Source organism: Lemur catta, chromosome 8 (genome assembly GCF_020740605.2).
Source record: "Lemur catta isolate mLemCat1 chromosome 8, mLemCat1.pri, whole genome shotgun sequence".
Classification (NCBI taxonomy): domain Eukaryota; kingdom Metazoa; phylum Chordata; class Mammalia; order Primates; family Lemuridae; genus Lemur; species Lemur catta.
The window spans coordinates 30,628,020-30,652,202 of record NC_059135.1 but is presented as its reverse complement, the minus strand read 5'-3'; the positions used below and the strand labels follow the sequence as shown (position 1 = coordinate 30,652,202).

The window sequence follows — 24,183 nt, the reverse complement described above, 5'->3', positions numbered from 1 at the left end:
ATGTGTCAAATATAATTAATAAGTTAAATAGGTAAGGAGGTAGAATTATACATTACAAACAATACCATTTCATGGTACCAGGTCATCTAGACATAGACTTAGAAGATAGGTGATTCATATCAGTTCTTACTCTTCCACACTGCTAACAGCTCTGGTTCTCGAGAAGCACATGGCCTCATAATCTCCTCTGGAACTTCCAACTAGCAATAATTCAGGAGTTCTAAGAGTTATTTTTACCTAAGGTAATCATTTCTTGTAACTTAAGTACTGGTTTTAAGAGAAACTCTTACAAAAAATTCCCCAAATAAAAAGCCGATGGTGGAGTGCAGACTAGTGCAGCCATTCAAAAGAACCATCCAAAACTACTTAATCAAGTTATAGATGTATTTTAGGACCCAGCAATTCTGCTCCTGGGTTTTATGTAACTCAAAGAAATGCTCATATTAGCCTATAAAGAGACATGTATAAAACAGTTTCTTGAAGCACTGCTCCCTGGAAAGTACATAAGTAAAACGTGGTAGATACACACAACGGGGTAACATAGCACTAGAAATACAGTGCCGAGTGAACAAAGCAAGAAGTAAAATGAGACCACAACACCATCTATTTAAACTAAATATTTTCTGTATTGTACTTGTAAACATATTAAAATTCTTACCTTTGAGGGGAGGAAAATGAAGGGAATTTGGAGAAAGGTACAGGGATAAAATGGAAATTTTTAAAAACCTATGAAAGCCCTACTGCCTTTCGGCAGTCTGCTTACCATATAATTATTATTGCATCCCTTCGATACTTAAAAATCCAAACGTGTGCTTGGACAAGTAAATGTTTGCTAAAGGCAACATATGCAGTAGAACAAGCAATCTCTGCAATGTAAACTATGTGGGCACAGCCCCTCCAATTTCTTAAAAGCCCACATTGTTTTTATATTACTACCTAGCTGCTCTAAAGCAGTGTGATCAGATTTCAAGTAATGAAATGGTAAAAACAAGTGAGATTAAGCCTTTATGTAGACATTTTCAGATATTTGGTTACTTGGTAAAAACTTTGAAAAGAAAGGTGTTTAAATGCAAAGATGACAAGAGTTTTCAAAGTGGTGCATAATAAGCTATATTCCTCAAACAAACTTCTTATCTGATGAAAAGCAGCCACAAGCTACACTGGAAATCTCCAGTTTCTCTTTCCCTTTAAAACACACAAACAAAACACAACATGCACATATGCATGTGTGCACTTTTGTTTCTCATAAATAAAGCAATATATTCATTTTTAAAAATTCAGGCAGTGCATAAATATGAAGAATCAAATGTAAGCTACTTGTAATTTTTTACCATCTTTCACCAGGAGACAGAATGTTAACATGCTGTTTAACAGCCCACTCATTTATCTTTCATGTCAACATATCTTTGATCTGTATCATCATTTCAATGACTACAAAGTATTCAGGATATAAAATGATTGTTTCCATCAGTGGCTTTCTATCAATTAATAGGTTATTTATCTACTATAAAATTCAAGAATCAATAACAAGGGTCAGCAAACTTTTGTAAAAAGCCAGATTCTAAATATTTTAGGCTCTGAAGCCACATACAGTTTCTGTCGCATATTATCTTTGTTGATCTCTTTTTTTACCCTTTAAAAATGTAAAAACCATTCTTAGCTTATAAAATTGGTCAGATTTAGCCAATACGCTATCACCTGTTGAACTCTGATCTAACCCTAAATCATAATTTTGCACCACAGAATAAAAGACTACAAGGACACCAAATTCTTTTTTTTTTTAATTTCAAAATATTAAGGTGGTACAAATGTTTTTGGTTACATCGATCACTTTTGTAATGCTTGAGTCACGGCTATAGGTCTGCCCATCACCCAAATAGTTTTCATTGTACCCATTAGGTAGGTTTTTGCCCCTCACTGCCCTCTGTGCACGTGTGTGCTCATCGGTTAGCTCCAATTTAATAGTAAGCACACATGGTGTTTGTTTTTCCATTCTTGGGATACTTCACTTAGGAGAATAGTCTCCAGTTCCATCCAAATTCTTGCAAAAGGCACTATAATTTGTCCTTTTTTATGGCTGAGTATTACTCTATGGTGTATATGTGTGTGTGTGTATATATACACACATAGACAACCCCCCCCCATTTTGTTAATCCACTCATGAACTGATGGGCATTTGGATTGATTCCAGATCTTTGCAATTGTGAATTGTGCTGCAATAAACATTCGAGTGCAGGTGTCTTTTCAATGAAATGACTTCTTTTTCTTTGGGTAGACACCCAGTAGTGGGATTGCTGCATCGAATGGTAGGTCTACTTTTAGTTTTTTGAGGAATCTCCATACTGTTTTCTGTAGAGGTTGGTACTGATTTGCAGTCCCACCAACAGGGTATAAGCATTCTTTTCTCTCTGCATCCATGCCAGCATCTATTGTTTTTGGACCTTTTAATAAAAATCATTCTCACAGGGGTAAAATGATATCTCATTGTGGTTTTAATTGGCATTCCCCTGATGATTAGTGACACTGAGCATTTTTCATATGTTTATTGGTCATTTGTTTATCTTCTTTTGAAAAGCTTCTGTTCGTGTCTTTTGCCCACTTTTTAATGGGGTTATTTGGTTTCTTCTTGCTGATTTGCTTGAGTTCTTTACAGATTCTGGTTATTAGCCCTTTATCAGATATATGGCTTGCAAATATTTTCTCCCATTCTACAGGTTGTCTATTTGCTCTGTTGATTATTTCCAACAAATTCTTACAGAAAATGCATTAAGCAACTGAATAAGCAACATCAATATATTTTCAAAACTATACTTCTGGACAGGAATTCTATCTTTTGCTTAATGTCCCAGAGTAACAGTATCAAAGGAGATAGTAGATATATAAAAATGCTTAAAATAGCATTGATTGCTATTAAATATTTATATATCCCTAGTTTTATGGCTCTCTGCCATCATCCATTTTTTTCAAACTCAATGTTTCTATAAAGTCATGATGGGCTTAGAATTATGAAAAAGCAAATTATTATTTAGCAGTCAAAAATAATTTAGTAATGATTATATGGTAGTTTAGTCAAAGGAAATAAGAGCTCAAAGATAATATTAAATATAAACGTCAAATGGGAAGTTGCTGTCACAAATTTATAGTCCAGAATATTAATAAAATATCAGTTATATTTTTATTTTTTTAAAACATAAAAAATTATGCCTTTTTGACTAAAGTAATGGTTAAAAAAGAAAAAAAAAAGGATAGGTCTTCAAAAAAAAGTGATGCAGGCTAGGCTCACGTCTGTAATCCAAGCACTCTGGGAGGCCGAGGCGGGTGGATCGCTCGAGGTCAGGAGTTCGAGACCAGCCTGAGCAAGAGTGAGAACCCGTCTCTAAATATAGAAATAAAAATAAAATAAAAACAGAAATGAGCGACGCAGAGTAAATGGTGTTACAGAGTTTGTGGATTTCCTGTTCTCTTAACCAAAATTGGGGGGAAACATCTCACGCAGAAGCATTTTATCTAATAGACTCTGTGGATATTGAAATAAATACTATACTTCCAGAATCAAATAAATCGTTCCTTAATAAGTCAGAAAGCATTTTCTTTCAATGCTCACTGGCAAAATTTAGGTACTATTAATAGTTTAAATCAAAAGACACCATCACCATCACCTGAAAATCTGGAAACACTTCACAGAAGATTAAGAAACAGACTGAACAACAGATATAATTGTGCTGGGAGATTTAAGAGTATTACTGTATAAGCTGCTTTTCAGGATTTATCTTCAAATCAAATAGCTAAGACTCCTTGAAACAGCACTTTCACATGGCAGAAAGGAAAATATAAATTTTAAAAACAGCAACAAGTCAAGAAGAAGTAGAAAATCTGTATTCTGATTTCTCTTTGTCCCCTCTAACAATAAAATGTAAATTTGCTTTTGGTGGCTTAAGATGATCCTAAATTCTTCAGTTATTTAAAAATTACACTTCTTAAAGCCTTAAGAAGTTTCCATATGATTGGTGCCAAAAGCAATACTATAGGAAATATGGATCTCCAAATCAACGAAGTAATTAGTGATGACCACAGGTCTACAGAAACAAAAAAAGCAAAGAAAAAAATAAAATGTAATAAAGGAACCAGTGACATCAGGACATGCAATAAAATTACAGACAGGAAAAAGAGTAGCTTAAAATGGGAGGTAGGTGATGGTCATGATGGAGGAATACTACAATCATACTTACAAACATCTGTAATTCTAGATTTATTCTAGAATTATCTGCATATCCAAGACATAACTATTTTAGTAATGTAATTCTAGGCAAGAGACTTTCTAATTATAGTATGTTTAGACATAAGACACATTATTTTTCAAAACCAGTTGTCACAACCAATTCTAGGACTTCAAAACGTTATTTTTTGAGGGAGAATTGACATGTAACAGATAATTTTGGTTTGGCAATGAAATTCAGGAACCAAATGAGAACAGATAATTTTTTGAGATATAGCTACTGGATATCTGTAACTCAGGAGACAATTAGATTCTGAGCTTGAAGGCTACAGTAACTAGGTGGCTGAAGAAATTTAGAAATTCTCTTCCTCCACCTGCCTTTAATGGCTAGTATCCCTAGTTCTTCAGGGTTCTCTCATGGGTCCTCTCCTTTATTTCCTCAGGAATCTCACCTACTTCAAAGGTCTTAATTCCCAACTACACTTACTATCTGTTAGGCATTGTGTTAAATGCCTTCTGTATGATAATTCCCTTTAATCCTCACAACCCCATGACATGGATGTTATTATAGCCACCATTTTATAGATAAGAATACTGAAGCTTAGAGGTTAACTACCTTGTCCAAACTATATAGTAAGAGCCAGGAATCAAACCCAAGCCTGTGTTTTTCCAAACCTGGGTCCTCTAACCTCTGAGCTCTACTGGCAAAAGACGGGAGTATGGGGACAGGGAATTTACATGTAGTTTGAAAATGCCTCAGAGATAATTCTAATACAATCCTATCTCTCCACTCCACCTTTTTTTTTTTTTTTTGAGACAGAGTCTCACTTTGTTGCCCCGCGTTAGAGTAAGTGCTGTGGCGTCAGCCTAGCTCACAGCAACCTCAAACTCCTGGGCTTAAGCGATCCTCCTGCCTCAGCCTCCCAAGTAGCTGGGACTACCGGCATGCGCCACCATGCCCGGCTAATTTTTTCTATATATATTTCTAGTTGTCCAGATAATTTATTTCTATTTTTTTTTTTTTTTCAGTAGAGATGGGGTCTCGCTCAGGCTGGTCTCGAACTCCCGACCTCGAGCGATCCACCCGCCTCGGCCTCCCACAGTGCTCTCCACTCCACCTTTTAAAAACACATATTGATTACCGAATAAAGAAGAATAACAAAAACAAGCCTCCAATTTGTTCTTAAGTGGTTTATATTTGCTTTTAGAAATGAGTTATCTGTTCTACCAACACTTATTCAAAAGAAAAAAAAAATGAAATAAGTTACCTGGTCCCAAAGTTGGGTGTATTTACGAGGCAGAATATTCTGTGTGTTTTTATGTACATCATATGCCTCTTTAATAAGACAACTATCTGTTAAGTGAATGAATCAGGCCATAGTCAAGTTACATCCTTGTAGTCTATAGTGGGGAGAAAAATGAACTACATGAGAAACATGAGACTGTTAGAATGCAAATGAAAATTGAAGGCTTTCTTAGCCTAATTTACAAAAATCTAAATAGGTCTTTCATGGGCTTCAGTAAGAGATGTTTGTATATGTGCAGGGCTATACCAATTAAGCCCATCAGTTATACTAAAGTTGCAAACATTCCCTAGAGATAGGATTGACAACCCTGTGACTAAAAACACAAAATCTTTAATACTTTTTGTTTGTTTTCCATAGTTTTCTTATTTTAAAAACATTGATGATAAAATGTTTTCTCCCTAAAGTTAAGACATGGTAATGAGGAAAGTCCAATAAACTGCCATCAAAGGAAAAAAAAGTCCTTACATAGAAAAGAGTAAAAATAATGTAATGACCCAGGTTCATTACTATGCATAGCAATTACTGTATTATAATGACTACAGCGATATCCTTCAGCATTATAAACTTTTAAGGGGCTCCTTCTGGGTGACCTCACCAAGACAGGACAATAGAAGGCAACCCACCCCTATGCCCGTCATGACAAGAATTCTGGACCCATCCAAGTTAGAGATCTCTTTCTCTCTACACCAAATGGTACCAAGTTGCTAATTTTGGGGAAATTTTAAGTCTACTTCTAATTTTGTTTACTTGCTTACTGTGAGGCTATCAACCATTACACTTTACTGTGGCTACTGTGCCTCACCCTTTCTAACCTGCTGCTGGCCAAGAAACAAGATAACCACAGTTATCAGAGAAGGCATAAGGTGTCTGTCTGAGACCCAGCCCAGGGACCTGTTTTTCTGCCCTTGGCTGATTTCCCAAGTACCTCTTTCTTTCATCCCTCCAGCACCAGGGATTTAGTTGGCTTTCTTCTCTTCCTTTGGCACTGTCGCCAAGTGCTTTTCTCACCTGGTGTTCTTTTTCCTAGGCTGGCTATGAATATACTCTGTCCTTTCTTTAATATCTCCCAAGAAAAGCTAAGTCCTTCTCTCTTCTTTTGTGAGAATTTTATTGTTACTCACTGCAGGGAAATATAGAGTGCATTACAAATGTGGAAACAATGGTCTAGGAAATCTTAAACTTTCTCATCATGACTTTGCTCTTAATCAGTTTTACTAAATTCCCTTTGTTGGCTGATCCCAGAAGATAAGTCATTTCTTCCTCACTACACTCTGTAAAGGAAGGTATCTTATTTTCCTATGTCCAAAACCTAACAGCAAATGACACATAGTAGGCTTGCAATACATGCCAACTACCTTATAAGTTCAATGATTAAAAATGGCAATACACTAAATTACAGAAGTAATTTAATGAACAAAGTTGATTATTAATCCATTTTCAGTCTAACATCAACTAAATGAATGCCTGGAAAAATAAAATCAAGCTAAGATTGAACATTCTAAAGAAAACACTGTATTTGCTTCATAAAAAACTCTGCATGAAAGAGTTTGGTGTTAAAAGGGTGATTTATCATTTTTATAGCAATAATACAGTACCCATTTTTCTTGTAATAACTAAAAAGAACTAGTTGTCAGTCTCACAGGAAAGCTAAAACTGTACCTTTCTTTGGCTCATTGCTTAGTTTTAGCACGTTCTTCACTAAGAGCATTTGCAGCTGATTATGAATGCATTTAAAATAAGCCCCATATCAAATGAGAAAGAATCAGATATCTTCTTTTTGAATAAGCCTCATCTGTAGCCTTTCAATTTTGTGACTAAAAATAAAACAAAGGCAAATTCAGTGGCCTAGCCTAGTACTAGCAGAGACAGATAAGAATGATTGAAAAGAAATGTTTTTTTTTTTAAAGTTGTTAAATTACTTGCTTTAGGAACAGTAGTAGCAGCTCAGAGACAGATATATTAGTTGGTTTCTAGTCTCCTCCTCCTCCTCCTCTCCTCCAGACAGAGTGCTCTTTCTCAATCAACAAGCTTCCCTTTGTTTTGGCTTATACCACTGGCCTGAATACCCCCCAAAGCACTGGACACAATATGCCTATGGCTAGAAAGCAATAAGAGCAGAGGGCAGAGCTTTGGTGCTTGGATCCCCAACATCTATTTACAAAAGTGATGAATTTTTGAGCAGTCCATTTTCTAAGGTGACTTGCATGTTAAATATAATGCAGTTAAGTTCTCATGAAAAGGTCACAAAACCATGTGGAATGACACTGCTGCAAATTCAGTCATCAACCACGGGCCTCACACCACAGACATGCTCTCCCATTATCCTCTTACATGCCCCTTTCTCTTCTGAGACAATTCCACACCACATCTTTCCTCACTCATCTCTGACCCCTCTATGCATTCTCCATTTCTCTTATTCTCATTCCTCCCACTGATAAATCCATGTAGTCTATAGCCAGCTTTCTCTCCAAACTAAGTACAAACATAATCTCAACCATGCACTTGCACGTTTGTTGATGGGAGTGTAAATTGGTAATTCTCTTAGAAAAGAAACTGGGGTGGCTGGAAGACAGAAAGGGAGAGAAACTTATTTTTCATCATATACCTCTCATTTTTCTACCATGTGTACGTGTACACCCAGTTAAAAAGGAATGGAATTTAAGTTACTTAACAGTCTCTATGCCTGACTTCAAACCTTGCTCCACTGGTTATCCCTGTCATCCCCAGCTTCATCCTCTTCCTTGGCTTATTCAACATGCTCAAAATCTTTCATTAAAAATAGATAAAATTAAAAAAAAATCTCTCTTCCCCAAGACTTTGGGTTTCCTTGCCCTCTGTCCTCACCAAAGCCTCTCCAAAGAATATTTACTCTTATTTTCTCTTTCCCATTTCATTCTTACCTCAACCCACTATGACCAGATTTCTCCTGAAACCAGTCTCCCTTTGGTCATTGACAGGTCCTGCTAACCAATCCAAACACACCTTCTTAGTTGTTCTCTTATGTCACCTCTGGTCCACAATGTTGACTATTCCCTACTTCAGCTCTCCTTCCTTGGCTCTCCTGGAGCCTTCGTCTCACAATGTTCATTCTCAAACCCCTCACTGGATCACCCAGTTTCCTTCCCTTGATCCTTAAATGTTGGTGTTTTCCAGAGTTCTGATTGTGACCACATTTATTGTTGTTGCTTGTGTGTGTGTGCGTGTGTGTGTGTTTTCATTTATCCTTTTGCCACCCAACCACTACCACAGATTAAACTACCTCTTCGGTGTTAATAACTCCCAATCTGGCTCTTCAGACAGACTTCTTCCTGAGCTCCACTTAAATTTCCCACAGGCTGATCATCATCCGCTGAATACTAGAGTCCTCCCTTCCCTCACCCTGCCCCAACCAATCCATTAACAAATCCTGTACAGTCTACTACCAATACATACCTCCAATCTACCCACTCTCTCCATTCCCTCTTCAACCAAACTAGTTCAAACTATTATCATCTCTTGGACTATAAACCAACTTCCTAACAGAGCTTCATGCTTACTTAATCTCTTGCTCCTCTCCATTCTCTATAAGGCAGCAAGAATAATGTTTTTAAAATTAAATTCCTTTTTTTAAAATTCAAAGTTTCACATAATATCTAGAATAAAATCCACACCTCTAATCACAGTCTATGAGGTCTGCCCCAGTCTGGCCCCTGCCTATGTGTCCTCTCTCATCTTGCACCACTCTCCTCCTTGAGCATACTCAGCCACAGGCTTTTGTCACTTCCTTCACTTTCTCATCACACTCTCTCCTATCTCTGGGCCTTTATAAGTGTTGTTCACTGCACCTGGAATACTCTTCCTGTGAAGGCACAGTACTTATTATAGCTTTATGAGCTTAAGGGAAGCCATCCTGTGTACAGACTCACTGCTGTGTGATTCATAGGCCCATGACCTATGAGCTGAGAGAAAAATATATGAATAACAGGAAAAAATAAAGCGATTAACTAATAATTGATTGTTTACAATCATTAGGTGTGTATAGTTAAATTGTACTATGCTTGAGAAATGTTCCTTGATTTAACTGATGCTATCTGCTTCTGTAAGGTCGCTTGCTTATGGATTGTAATTATAACAAGTCATAGATCCCCCCCAGGTGATGGAAAAATTATTGCAACATGTTCTGAGCTGTATGCATATTGTCACACATGTGGTGAAGGTATATAGCCCCTGCCCACTTTAAGATTGGGGCCATTCTCTGTGTCTGGACTTTCCCAGAACAGGGGTGGTCGCTGGCCAGCTAATAAAGACTCACTAATTTGGACTACGTGGTCTTTTCTCGCTCACGGGACTATAACACTTCCCTGTTATTCTTTATATGGTAACTACTTCAAGTCATCCTCAGGGAGAAGTTATCAGTCCACTTGATCTAAAGTAGCCCACCTTTGTTCTCTAACTCAGCATCTAATTTGTTTCTTTTACACATATATTACAATTTACTTCCTGCAAGTGTACCTGGCATTGTGCTTTATCCATGCTAGAAAATGAGCATACAAAGTCTGCTGGTGTAGAGGTGGAACTAATTCATTTTGTAAAGATCATTAAGGTCTTTGAAACTTGTCTATATTTATCTGTCAATGTTTGCCAAACTTTGAGTTCTTTCTCTTTAGAAAGGTTTTTGACAAGTCACAAAAAAGGCATAGTTAAGATAAAATAGGGCCTAATTACTTAAACAGGATATTCCCAAGGTTATGTGAGTCAGTAGTAAAGGTAGGAATAAAGTCAGAACATTACATATTAAGCAGCCAGTTACAAAAGAAGGGTCAATAAAATGACCTCAATTAACTGGTCAATCAGCTATTTATTAGATAGTTTTCAATAAATGCTACTTGAACTAAAAATACAAAAGATAAACAGTAGTATACAACCATCTCTGCCCAAAGGGAAGTTAAAGATTTAAGACGATCTAAGATCCAAAAGGATTTAATGATCTCCACGATCTAGATTAGATCTAATATCTAATGAGCTAAGAAATCTAAGAAACTAAGATACCACCAGATAATAAATATTTAATGAGTATTACAACAGAACTGTCCCATAGACAGTCAGTGGGAGGAGAGCTCTTTTCTAGCTGAAATGGCTTGGCTTCACAAAGGAGGTAAGATTTAAATGGGCTCCTTAAGTTTGAAAACATTTGCATAGGTGAGAAGAGGGGTGTAAAGGAAAATAAAAATCTCAGCACCCCCTCCCCCCAACTCCTTATGCAAAAGAGAAATAAAGGCCTCAGGCACATAGAAAGGACTGGCCCCACAGACCATTGATTAAGGAAAGTCCCTGCTGGCCTCCCACAAGAAAACAAATGCAAACTGTAACCTCAGGTCAGCAGGCTACTTCTAGCTCCTAATACTAAAATCTGTTCTGATTCTACACTAAATGTATTACAAGTTTATGTTCACAAGTGCAGGACAGAGATAAGATAGGATCAGACATTCTTCCACCTACCCAGGGATATCCACATTATTGATGCTTCTTTCACTTCTCTTTTCTCTTTTAACATTTGCCTTATCTTATGTAAAATGTAGATTGGGGAAAAACAGCCACAGGTTTTCCTGCCACTTTTTCCACCAAGCCTTTCAGAAACACCAACTCGAAGTAAGTATTGCTTCCCAACATTTTCCACTTTTCTCTAAAAACACCTTTTTTAAACTTTATATTATAGTTGTTCCTCTGATAACCTATATACCCCTTACAGCAAACATACTCAATTTATTTTTGTACTCCCCCACCTTTTTTTCACAAGTAAAGATCTTGATAAATAACAATATGGCAACAGCATAGTGTATGGCTAAGAACATAGACCTTGAAGAAGGATTGAGTTTGAATCTTAACTCTGTTGTTTATTAGCTATATGACCTTGGACAAGTTACTTAACCTCTCTGTACTTCAGTTTCTTTATGTATAAAATGGAGATAACAGTAGTATTTCCAAGGTTGTCAAATTTGGCTTAAAACAGTGTAAACACCATAAAAGCATCTATTAAATACATAAAATCACTCTTTAGAATGGAAAAATACTGAATATTCTATGATAGCTGACCCCTTACAGCAAACATACTCAATTTATTTTTGTACTCCCCCACCTTTTTTTCACAAGTAAAGATCTTGATAAATAACAATATGGCAACAGCATAGTGTATGGCTAAGAACATAGACCTTGAAGAAGGATTGAGTTTGAATCTTAACTCTGTTGTTTATTAGCTATATGACCTTGGACAAGTTACTTAACCTCTCTGTACTTCAGTTTCTTTATGTATAAAATGGAGATAACAGTAGTATTTCCAAGGTTGTCAAATTTGGCTTAAAACAGTGTAAACACCATAAAAGCATCTATTAAATACATAAAATCACTCTTTAGAATGGAAAAATACTGAATATTCTATGATAGCTGTGTAAAGCCTTATAATCTATGTAAGGAAAAGCAAAATGTCAAAAGCAAAGCCAGTCTTCAGGTATGAACAGCCATATACAATTTTTTTTCTAAATCTTCTTATGTATGCGGTAAGGATTAGCTGTGCCCTTTACAGTCTTCCTGATATTAACAATGATTCTGTTTTAGTTTGACATTTCAATATTCTGAGAAAATCTTTAGTTCAGCTTCCTGAACAGCCACCTAATTGGTCTCCTTGCCTTTAATCTATTCTCCACAAGTCTAGGCCTAGTCTTTCTAAAATGCAAATCTAATGTTTTGCCACTGCTACAAATCTGCTCCATTCCATCTTCCTTAGGATAAAGTTTATTTATTTATTTACTTTTTGAGACAAGAGTCTCACTCTGTTGCCGGGGCTAGAGTGCCATGGTGTCAGCCTAGCTCACAACAACCTCAAACTCCTGGGTTCCTCGTGCCTCAGCCTCCTGAGCAGTGGGGACTACAGGAGAGCACTACCACGCTCAGTTCATTTTTTTCTATTTTTAGTAGAGATGGGGTCTTGCTCTTCCTCAGACTGGTCTGGAACTACTAACCTCAAGTGATCCTCCCCTCCTGCCTTGGCCTCCCAGAGTGCTAGGATTACAGGCGTGAGCCACCTCGCCTGGCCAGGATAAAGTTTAAACCCCTTAGTATTTCATATAAAATCTTCCTAATCTGGCCTCAGCCTAGACTCCAGCTTCATTTTGCAACACTTCTCTCCTCTCCATGAAACCTAAATCACCTGCTACAGCTCAAAGGCTTTTTATATGTCATTCCTGTTGCCTAGAATACCTGCTTGTAAGTTTACTAAGGCTTCCATACAAAATAACAGACTGAGTGGCTTAAACAACAGAATTTTATTTTCTCACAATTCTGGAGGGTAGAAGTCCAAGATGAAGGTGTTAGCAGGTTTGGTTTCTCTGGACCTTTCTCCTTGGTCTCCTTGATATATCCTCACGTGGTCTTTCCTCTGTGTGTGCATCTCTGGTGACTCTTCTTGTGTCCAAATTTCCTCTTCTTATAAGGACACTTGTCAGACTGGATTAGGGCCCACTCTAATGACCTTAACTTAATTACCCCCAAAGTCCTATCTCCAAATACAGTCACATTCTGAGGTTATGGGAGTTAGGGCTTCAACGTAAGAATTTTGGGAAGATACAATTCAGCCCATAACAACTCCTTCCCCTTTTCTCTGCCCAGGCTAATAATTTCCATTTGTTTTTCCAAGACTGGCCCAAGCCTTTCCACTCCAGGCTGATGTCAGTGCCCTTTCTCTGTGCTCCCATAGTACTTCTACACTGCTCTCTGCATGCTGCTATCCTATTGCTCAACATGCTATCATAAATGTCCCTTTCCCTCTTCAGACTGTATTCCTTAGAGCAAAGACTATATCCCTAGCACTGGCACACACTGTTTGGGCCACAGAAGGTATTTAATAAAGATTTGATTATTGAGGGGAAGTGAAGGAAAGAACATAGACCTTGAAGTAAGATAAGCAGGGTTCAAATCCTGGCTCCACCATTTACTTATCTTGTGACTGGGCACTAAATGCTGAACTTCCATTCTAAATAAGGCAGTCATAAAGATAAATGACTTAACTATAATAAAAGCCCACAGTTGTGGGCTTGGTACACAGCAGGTGCTCAATAAATGTTAAAGATTCTAATCTTGCCGGGTTTGATACTCAGTTCTAAACTTAGTAACTACATGACCTTGAGTATGTTTACTACCCTCTCTTTGCTTTAATTGCCTGTCTATAAAAACACCTCATAGTGCTGTTGTGAGGATGTTAACATAGGTAAAACATTTAGATGAGTATCTAGAACACGGTACTATATAAATGTTTTCTATTATAAGAAAACTACAGGTCTGAACAGATATGACTGTAAACCATGAATAATTTAGTTCCTCTAATTACTAAGTCATTTAAATGTAACTATTACCTTAATGCCTCAGATTTCTTACCAATTAAACAGGATGGTAACTAAAGAGGTTCAAAAACTGGTACAGATGATGTAATCAGAGCTCAAAATAAACATGAACAATATATTATCATCTGTCTCATTTCTTATATTGGTGTTTAACATGTTTTGGGCACGGAAATAAAATTTTTAAGAAACAAGTTTTTCTACTTTGTGAATATAGATGCTAACTATTTGCAGTACGGAATAACACTCATTGGCTCATACTTTCAACTGTAGACTCAAAACCTGTGAACTGGAAAAGACCCTTGTGATGAAAGTCTAATTGTATCATTTCTTACATAAGTAAACTGAGATGGATTTGCAATGGGTTTTTAAGGTCTTACTGAGCAGCTCTGTGAGGGATGGGAACTGTAGACAGAGAGAACTTGTTCAAAAGCACAAAGCAGGGGCTCAGCACTTATTTTAGATGCCCAAAGTGTGCAGGAACCAGTCTTCGGAAATAACACTGGCAAAGCCTTTTTAACCATTTGACCCTTAACAACTGTAATTGGTGAAGCAAATATGTTACCTGACCTGTAACTTTGAAACAAGGCAGATCTCAATTTAAATTCCCACTTGTTACATAAGCTTCAGGTTAGCGCAATAGGTTTGCTAAAGTGATTGGGTGAGCTAATGTATGTAGAGCTGGAATGCCTAGCAGATTGCAAGTATTCAAATGTTGGTTCTCGCTGACCTCTTCCATTATATGAATTTAAGTCTGTAAGATAACCAAACACTGTCTTTCACATGGTATGTGCTTGCTGACTTATTGGACATCACTTGATTTTAAAAATAGGAAGCTGGAATAACTGCTGCGATGATAAAGTATCTTCATCCCTGCCCTTTCTCACCACCAGAAGTCCTTCACAATTTGTTTTGAAGTGTCACATTGCCACCATTAACATGCTATTTGGAGATCACTGTAGCTCAGACTTGCAATTCATGATGAATTTCCGGTAAAAAGTTACTTTTTTTCTTTTTCCGGTGCAGAAACAGCAGGTCTAAGTAAATGGTGCATGAGCAACTAAGTTCACCCCTATTATTATGGACCCAGAAAATGTTTAAATTGTTTGGGAGGTTATTTTTATGCTGGTACGACAAAGGACATCTGCCAATATCCATTATTCAGGCTTCAAACTAAAGTCAACCGTTTTTCTTTTCAAAGATATGTGGCGTCTGGCTCAAAATCAATTCCAAGGAAAGCCCAACTCGATTCAACACAGAAAGAGCTCTCTCCTCCCGGTTACATCACAGATGGCGACCGAGGCTTAAGGATTAATGCCCAGGCACTAAAGCCACTCATCGTAAAAGATGGGGCTCCAGATGGATGCTGTCCGGCAAAGGATGAGAGGCTGCCAATCCTCGGAGGTACAGCTGGGGTGAGGCCAGAGCCCAGCGCCTATCACTTTGCACCCGCACTTGGGAAACCCACTTCTCACAACCGGGCGGGGATCCAGCCCTCCCGTACCCAGCCTCCAGCTCTGTGGTCTGCGCGTGACCCCCGAGGATCGGAGGAGCGCTGGGCGGAGAGCCTCCTCCGCCTTCCGGGGAAGTTGGCAAGGGCAAGTGCGAGTCGTGCGCGGGAAGGTCACTCACCAGAGTGGCCCGGCGTCCTGCGTCGTCCGCCAGCGCTCCCTCGGAGAGAAGCCTCTGGAGCTGCGGCAGCCTGAGAGCGGCGGCCGAGAGCAGCAGCCTAAGCTGCCGCCGCTGCCAGTAACCGCCCGGGCGTGGCAGGGACGGGAAGCCGACTTCACAACATCATCATTTGGCGACCTCAGTTCTGCAGCGACGCCGGGTCAATGGCAACCCCCGGCACAGCTGGGGAAGCTCGAATCAAACCCAGTCTCCCGACAGCCTCCACGGCCCCAGCGCACTACCTGCCGGGACTTGTGGTTTCCCGACCGCCCCGCCCCAATCCCGACGGCCCCGCCTTTCACTGCCCAGACCCGGGGCGGGGCCGCGGCGACCCGGCCCGGGTTGGGTGAATGCGGTCCCCGCGGGTGTCCCGGGTCTGGGGCCGAAGTGCGAGCGGACTGTGCGGATCCCGGCAGCACCGCCCTCCTGCGACCCGCGCTGGGAGCGGGCCTAGCGCGCTCGCCTCGCCCCTCCTCGAGCCGGGCTCCAGGATTCCCCGGCTCCGGCCTCCGCCTCCGCCCCGCACTGCTGGCACCCTGAAGAGAGTCGCTGGCGTGGTGGCCGCTGGGGTAATGAGGGGAGGCGGGCCGGGGGGGAAGGTTTGGGGGCTGGAGGGGGACGGGGGCAGTGCAGCTCGCTCGGCGCACGCCCCGGGAAGCCCGGGGCCGGAGCGGGCCGCCCCGCCTCGAACCGGTGCTGGCGGAGCCGTGGCCGCAGGGCGTTCGGCTTGGCGAGCGGCGCGGCTCGGGCTCATCGAGGAGCGCGGCCGCCGGTCCTCAGCCCGCACGGTGGCGCCTGCTGGGTTGGCCGTCAGGTGCTTGGGGCCCGAGCCGCCCGTGGTGCCCTCTCCCCGCGGCTTTCACCTTTGGCCGGGCTCGCGGGCCTGGCGCGTTTCCAAACAGAAGGCACCCTTTGGCCCCGGCCCTATCTGCCACCTTCTGCGAGTTCGCTACAAAGTCGCTTCGAAGCTCAAGCGCCGTTTTGTCCTCAGTATTAAGTTCATCGTTGTGTTTTCTCCTCGTGGATTTGTTGGGTCAAGTACCCTTCTCCTCAAAACTTGATCAGGATTTGGGACACAGCGCCGGCCCAGCACAGTGCCTGACACATAAGGGCTCAGTAAATATTTGTGGAAGGCTTGAGTCACGATACTAAGTTTGGAAAAGTCTATCGAGCTGTGCGTCGCTATGATCTTTGTTAAGATTTTACGGGTTCCCAAGATCACTTTGAAAATTACAGTAATTTTAAAGTTGAACGGAGACTTGAATCGGTATTTTTTCTTTTTTTTTTTTTGCATTCCTTGTAACAGTGGCCTCTGTTGGATACCTAACTCAAAACCCGTGTTCTGTAAGTAGACGTGCCCTTTGGTTTCCACAGAAAATGTTAATCTTTCAGATTAAAGCCTTCGGATGAACCATTCTATTATGGAACAAATTAAAATTATTTATAAAGCTTTATCATAATTAGCTTTTTGGATACAAGTGCAAGGGACTACACTGATGTACTTGTGAATATACTTAAAAATATGTCTCAAGTATGATTTTTTAAAAAGGATTTATATTCATATCTAGTTAAAGAGCATGCAGTAGAAAATTAGCAGCAAATCCCCCACCCCCATGCCCTTGGAAGGTGCAGCTGCTGCCTTGACCTCAAAATGTCTTGTAAAATTATCTCTTAACAGTCTGGTGTATCTAAGGCAAAAACCTCTGGGATTAAACCACTCCATTGGGACAATTCTTTTAATACTAACAATTCTCACAGATTGTGTCAGCTTCTTCTGAGCTTTTCTGAAATTAGATAATATAATAGAGTTTCAAATTGTTTTGTTGTTCAAGACAATAAAATCAGTAACAACTTGCTGATTTTAATAATTTTACTTTTTTCACTTTTGTATGCTGCTGAAAAAAGCAGGATACAAAATCATGATAACCAGAAAATTCAGTTAATCCTGACATCCCTAACTTTTCTAATTGTGGGAAAGTCAGCTACAGGTGGTCAGGACCTTGTCTGCCTTGATTATCAATGTGTGTCCCCAGTGCCCAGTAGCTGGTAGCTAGCTGTTCATTAAACACTTGTGGAATGAATACTTGGCTATGACAAATAACAGGGTAATGACTTTCTGTGTGTGTATAGTTTCTTCATGTATTTGGATATCTCCTTAGAAGAGATTACTAGAAGTGGGAATTTTACTAGGTCAGGAGGTATGAATATTTTCATGGGTATTGAAACATTGCCAACTTGCTTTCCAAATGAGCCTTAACCATTTTGCACTGCCATCAGTATATTTGAGTATACCTTTCAGAGAATCCACCCACACTTTTATATTGATCCAGTGCTTGGTAGTTATGAGCACTTTCAGATGTGTCTCATTTGATGTCCATCACCTTGTAAGGTAGGCAGGGTAGGCATTGCTTCCCTCTTTTATAGCACAGCAAACTCCAGGGCCTTAAATTGATGGTAATGAAGACAGGTGACAACATAATTATAACCTTTCAGGTTCTTCCTCCCATTCTCTACCTTTGGTTCGTAGTGAACATCCTGAATAAATTCATTTCTTTCCTTAGCAGTAAAATTGGATACTGCTCTATAATATTTATGGTTTACAAAATCTTCCTTTTCTCATTTTGCTCAGATATTTGTAGATGCCTTCATCAAATTTGGGAACATCATTAAAATGAAATATGAAGCACAATTCAGATGAAAGAGATATTGGTTAGATGTAAGGGAATACCCTGCATTAGCAAACAGTACGTTGCCACCCTTTCTATTAGTAAAGATCTGGAAACCTTTGATGGTGCTTTTATATTCCTTGAATCTGAAGAAGTTACTGTTAATATTTTAAACCTCTGTTGCAGAATCTTCACAAAGTATTGAGATCAATACTCTGTTAGGGAAAGTGGACAGGAATTATTTGCATTATAATCTGCATATCTCTGATATCTGTCAACAAATTTCAAGAATAAAATTGAGAACTAAAAATCATAAGGTAAAAAAATTTTAGCCTACAAAAATGTTATTTTCACATGAAAACTAAAAATATTCTCTTTTTTTCTAAACGTGTGGCAATAAGAACACATTAGTTCCTAGTGTGTTACTAATCCTGATTCTTTCCCATATTTGCTGGTCAGGGATCCCAGATATCTTAATGGGTAATTAATCCAATAAGAAAGCTTTGGAATTCCTCAGAGTTTATTTATAGGTAGAACCATTGGAAGTTCTTGGAGTTTATTTATAAGTGACACCGTTGGTATCAAAATTGGGTCCAAATTTGGTTTTCCATATTGCTCAGTTCTTTTTAAAAAAAAAAAAACAATAGAAAAGATAGGGAAGGAGAGATGTAAGTATATTGAGGCTTTGGAAATATTCAGAACCTCCCTTCATTTTCACTCTGCTTTTCTTGTTGTGATGTCAGATCCCAAACAGTGTTCAGTAAAAAGAAATGGTCTTTAAAGACACTTTTTAGGAATATCTCTAATCCTTGTGTCAAGGAATAGCTGCCTAAATATCAGGTGGGTTTATGGCAATTAGTTGTTCAAGGAACTTTAATGTGAATCTGAATTATTTTGCTTTTGTTTTTTATAGGAGGGTATTTCTGCATCTTGAAGGTAAAACAAAAATCTTTGGAATAGATGGATTTTTGTCACTTTCTGTGAACTAAAGCGATTCAATGTCTCTTTTGGTAAGTTTTTGTTAACATAGATCTGATTTGGGGCTGTCATAGTAGTTAGACATTAATGCATTAATGCAGAGCCATAACAAAAGGCATATTCTGGCTGGGTGTGGTCGCTCAGGCCTGTAATCCCAGCAGTTTGGGAGCCTGAGGTAGAAGGATTGCTTGAGGCCAGGAGTTTGAGACCAGCTTGGTGAGACATCACCAAATTTTTAAAAAAAAATTTAAAGATTTAAAAAAAACTCTCAGATATTATTTTAACCTGCACAACTTCTGGTTTTTAGAAATGAATTAAATTATCATTGAGTTTTTGTCTCTTTCAGAAAGAACTTTTATACTATCTTATTATATTCATTATTCTAATCCTTTATCCCGTATCTACTTTTTCTCATTCATATGTTGTACTTAGATCTGGCTTTCCCATCCAGTTAGTTATGTTTTATTCTTTAAATCTTTCAAAAATCTCTTTTATAAATTCCTATCTGACTAAAGGCAAGCAAAATAGTATTAAAAATTAGTGCTTTGACTTAACAATCAGACAAAAAACATTTGGTTCCATGTATAATACGAGATGTGGATGCCAACTGGTTTTCTATTTATATTAGATCCATGATATCTACTTTAGATTAATTAGCTTGAGGACTTTCATTCTTTCTTATATACAATATAGTATTTGAATAGGGAATTTTTATATTGACAGTGATCTTTTAAAAAGTGATGAGTATATTTATGTGATGATTTATAGTTTACAGATATTTTCATATATTTCTTTCATTCTTTAAAATTGTGAGCAATTGGCAGAACAGGTGATATCATCCTCATTTTGAGTTGGCCCAAGATTGCAGAGAATTTGAACCAGGTCTCAGACTTGTATCTGCCGAACTGCCCCATCTGTTGCCAAGGTTGAGAGGCAGAACTATGAAGTTAGAAGACTGTAATGTTAGTTTTTATGAAAATACATCACACATTACTTTAAAGTAAAGCTTTACCACTTAAAAAGGAAGCTTTATATATCTGGAAAATACATTGCGGTGGAGTACCTCTTCTAAAGCAGGGATCAACAACTTCCTGTAAAGGCCACAGTATTTGCATGCCATATGATCTCTGTTACAACTACTCTTCTGCTGTTGTAGTGTGAAAGTGGCCATAGGCAATATGTAAAGGAATGAAAATATTCCAGTAAAACTTTATTCACAAAAACAGAGGGTGGGTCAGATTTGGTTAAAGGATTAAGATTTACAATTTTATATCAATTTGTAAGTTGGAGAAGATACAAAAGGGCATTTAGTATAGTCCTCTCATTTGAGAGAAGAGGATTCTGAGATTCAGGGGGCTGTGTGGTTGCTTAGGGCTTCCAAATTTTGGAAAAAGGATATCTTAATCTATTATTCCATAACAATGGATTTTGTGAAAAATGTGATATGTGGATTAATGGGGTGATTTCTATTAGTTCCCTTTGTTAATTTTAACTTTATGTTATTAATACATTTTATCAGCAGTGATGAAATATTTTAGGATCTTTTGGCTCAAAATATTCACTTTGTTTTCCTAAATGAGAAATTTGTACAACTGATAAAGTTGATATTTTTATTTATGGAGGATTTCCTCCCCATTCAAGTTTTACCCTCTATTTGAGAACTAAGAAACGGTCTTTCCAAAGGAGCAGCATATGTAAAATATTTTCTTTTAGATTCTTTATAAGTTCCAACTGATTTTTATTATACTTCACTATTATGATAATGGATAAAGAAATTCTATTCAAAAATATTTTGAGGGAGCTTTCTTCTGGATAATATAAAATCATTGTGCTGCCTGAAAGAGATTAATGTATAGATTCTTCATGAGCTATTATATTCACCAGCATCTGATTGATACAGTGTGGATATAAAAATGATTTGAAGGATAAGTTATGGTTATGTAGTGATTTTATAACCTGGGCAGCTAATGAATATGCTAACATTTTTTTAGGAGGAGAGAGCAAGAATATTCTGTTTTATAATATGGGATGGTTTTACCTGTGTTCATATCTAATAGTGATTACTTTCTTGGGCTATGAAAATTTTATATAAAGATGAAATAGAAGTCTGCCATATTTTATAAAATGTATAAAATATCTATTTTTTAAATATTTTATATAAAATATAGAAATGCTTTCTATATTTTCATAAACTGACAACATGGATCACAACTCTTATTTTGAAAATAAATTGGGATCAATTTAAATTTTTTAAAAATGCCCAAAATGTCTTAAATTAACTTTTATTAATATCAAAAAAAGTGATAGGCATTTTTTAGAGAGAATGGATCTTTTAATATGCTTCAGTATATTTTGATGTTTGTGTCAGGGTTCTCCCAAAATGCCCCCAGGTTTGATGATTTGCCAGTGGGGGCAAATACTCATATCAAAGTACTTAGCATATACTCATACTCACAGCTAAGATTTATTAGCAAAAGGATACAAAGCAAAATCAGCAAAGGGAAAAGGTATGTGGGACAAAGTTCGGAGGAAACCAGGCTCAAACTTTCAAGAGTCTTCTCTCAGGCTGGGCGTGGTGGCTCATGCCTGTAATTAATCCTAGCACTCTGGGAAGCCGAAGCAGAAGGATCACTTGAGCTCAGGAGTTCAAGACCAGCCTGAGCAAGAGCGAGACCCAGTCTCTACTAAAAATAGAAAAATTAGCCAGGCACTGTGGTGTACACCCATAGTCCCAGCTACTTGGGAGGCTGAGGCAGGAGGATCGCTGGAGCCCAGGAGTTGAAGATTGCAGTGAGCTATGATGATGCCACTTCACTCTAGCCCAGGTGACAGAGCAAGACTCTGTCTCAAAAAAAAAAAAAAAAAAAGACTCTTCTCTCAGTGGAGTCACATAGGATGAGCTTGATTCCCCTAGAGTTGAGACATGTGAAATGTTGCCTACCAGGGAAGCTCATTAGAGACTCACACTCAGGGCTTTTGTTGGGGATTGTCAAGTAGGTACCCTTTGGTCATAGGTAACAAAATTCTAGTCTTCCAGAAAAAAGAGAAAGCATAAACCATATTATTTGCACAAACAGTGTAGGCATAGTGAGCCATTCTTATCAGGGAATGATGGGAACCCTCCCCAAATCCAAATTCCCAGGTACCAGCCAAGGGTCAACCTTGTAAGCAGGCGTTTTCTAAGGATAGCAGTTCTAGGCCTGCCTATGTTAACTCTTTTTTACACAATGGTGTTAATCATTGTTGGAAAAATTCAGGGTAAATACTGCAAAAAATAAATACCAAATATAAGATATACATGACCTAACTGGTGATTATTTTCAATGTGAACAACAGTAATAATGTATCTTCAAACCTATTTTATTATAAATGTTATTCACCATTGAAAACCAATAGAAACTTTGCAGAGGAATCAATTCTACAGCTATTTTGACATTGTTAGCTTCTGTTCTTCAGGCTGAGTTATACATCAGTGAGAATATGTACCAAATTATTGTGATAGATTGACAAAGTATACAGACTGTAGGAATTCAACTGAAAATAATCAGTAATATAGGCTATCTGGGAAAATGACTGGTTTGATTAGTGAGAAATTTGGCGTATTTTAAAAGAAAGGAAATTTGATTACTTTTAAGTAACTGACTACAAAGTGTTAAGTAGACTGGATGAACTTAAGAGACTCATTTGATATTACATGTTAATGTTCATATAATAATGAATGTTCATGAAATGCTTGAAAATATTACAAAAGTCTCTCATACGATGTGTTTATACTTTTCTTTTGATATACCTTTTCTCCCTAAATAGTATAAAGTTGGCTTAACCCCACTTATTGATGATGTGATAAATCACCTATAGGTGTTACATTCCTTATTGGCAATATATTAGAACAGAACCATTGCTTAATATGAAGGAAAATGTAAATTGTGATAATAGAAGTAAGTCTCTTAATTTGCTTTGAGTTGATATTAGAGATGTTTGTCACCTTAAGAAACAAAATTGGTTCCAAATACACTCAATACATGTTTGAATGTGGATAAACATGGTTCTTACACTTAAGAAAAATGTCTGAGGATGAAAGTAAAAATTATAATGAATACAGCAGAATAATCTTTAGCTAAATATTCAGAAGAAAACCTCAATGGTAATGAAAGAGTTAAAAATTAACACCAACTTTTAAAATGAATTGATATTAAGACCTGAAGAGAAGAGAGGGCAAGGATCAGAGATAGTGCCAAGTAAAATTCTGGCAGATATGAAGTTTGTCTTCTGCACACCCATCTACTCTCCCTTTTCTCCCATACTGAGTACCTCCATGCTTTGGATCCTGACTTCAATTCCAGTTTCCTGCATGCTGCCCTTTGTCTCTGCTGCCCATGCCAGTTGACCGTTTTGTGTCTGCACAACACCCCTGCTTATCCTCTGACTTATCTTTCACTTATTTAATGTATTTCTGACTTCCAGGATTGTTTCTGCACTTCAAGAACACAAGTTGAATCACTCAGACCTGAAAAACAGTCTGAAACCAGTATCCATCAATACTTGGTAAGAAAATGGTTGAGTACAATTAATACTCCTTGGCCTTCTGTAATACCATTCACACCTGGTTTCCCTATATCTCTTTTTCTTTCCAGTGTCTTTTTCTTCTTCCTCTTGCTGTTCTCCAAGAGTCTATAATTAGCCTCTTCCCTTCTTCCTAAACTGGCTCTCCCTAACAGTTTCACCTATTCCTATGGCTTCAGTTGCTCAGATTTCAGATTGTCCTGGAGTTACCTCAGGTTTCCTGAGGGGATGCTGGCATCAAGCAGAACCGATGATTCTCAGATTTTTACTAGCAATCCCGGACTCTTTCTTGGCCACCAAAAGTGTCTATAGAATACTTCTGGTTGGGTTTTTCAAAGGCATCTCTACTCAGTTTGAGTAAAACCTTGATCTTCTCTCCAACTTCACCAACTGCTTTAGCTAATGAAAACCCA

The 24,183-nt window shown here is 38.2% G+C and overlaps 2 protein-coding genes across 7 annotated transcripts in view; one reads left to right on the top strand and one right to left on the bottom strand.

Annotated features, from left to right (window-relative positions):
- Positions 1-15,790, bottom strand: part of TRAK2 (trafficking kinesin protein 2) — a 58,940-nt gene extending 43,150 nt beyond the window's left edge. Inside the window, exon 1 of the mRNA XM_045559736.1 lies at positions 15,525-15,790. The gene's annotated coding sequence lies outside the window, so the exon portion shown is untranslated. The remainder of the gene's footprint in view (positions 1-15,524) is intronic.
- An 85-nt stretch (positions 15,791-15,875) lies between these two features.
- Positions 15,876-24,183, top strand: part of STRADB (STE20 related adaptor beta) — a 68,270-nt gene continuing 59,962 nt past the window's right edge. For 3 of the 6 annotated variants that reach the window (XR_006736946.1, XM_045559730.1, XM_045559731.1), the window contains exons 1-3: positions 15,876-16,132; positions 19,143-19,239; positions 23,672-23,752. Coding sequence is in view for 5 of the 6 variants with exons in the window: in XM_045559730.1 (XP_045415686.1) it covers positions 19,228-19,239; positions 23,672-23,752 (93 nt within the window). In the remaining variant the exon portion in view is untranslated. Of the gene's footprint in view, positions 16,133-16,869; positions 16,908-18,505; positions 18,547-19,142; positions 19,240-23,671; positions 23,753-24,183 lie in introns of those variants that run through there. The other 3 variants (XM_045559728.1, XM_045559727.1, XM_045559729.1) reach the window with 3 other exon arrangements.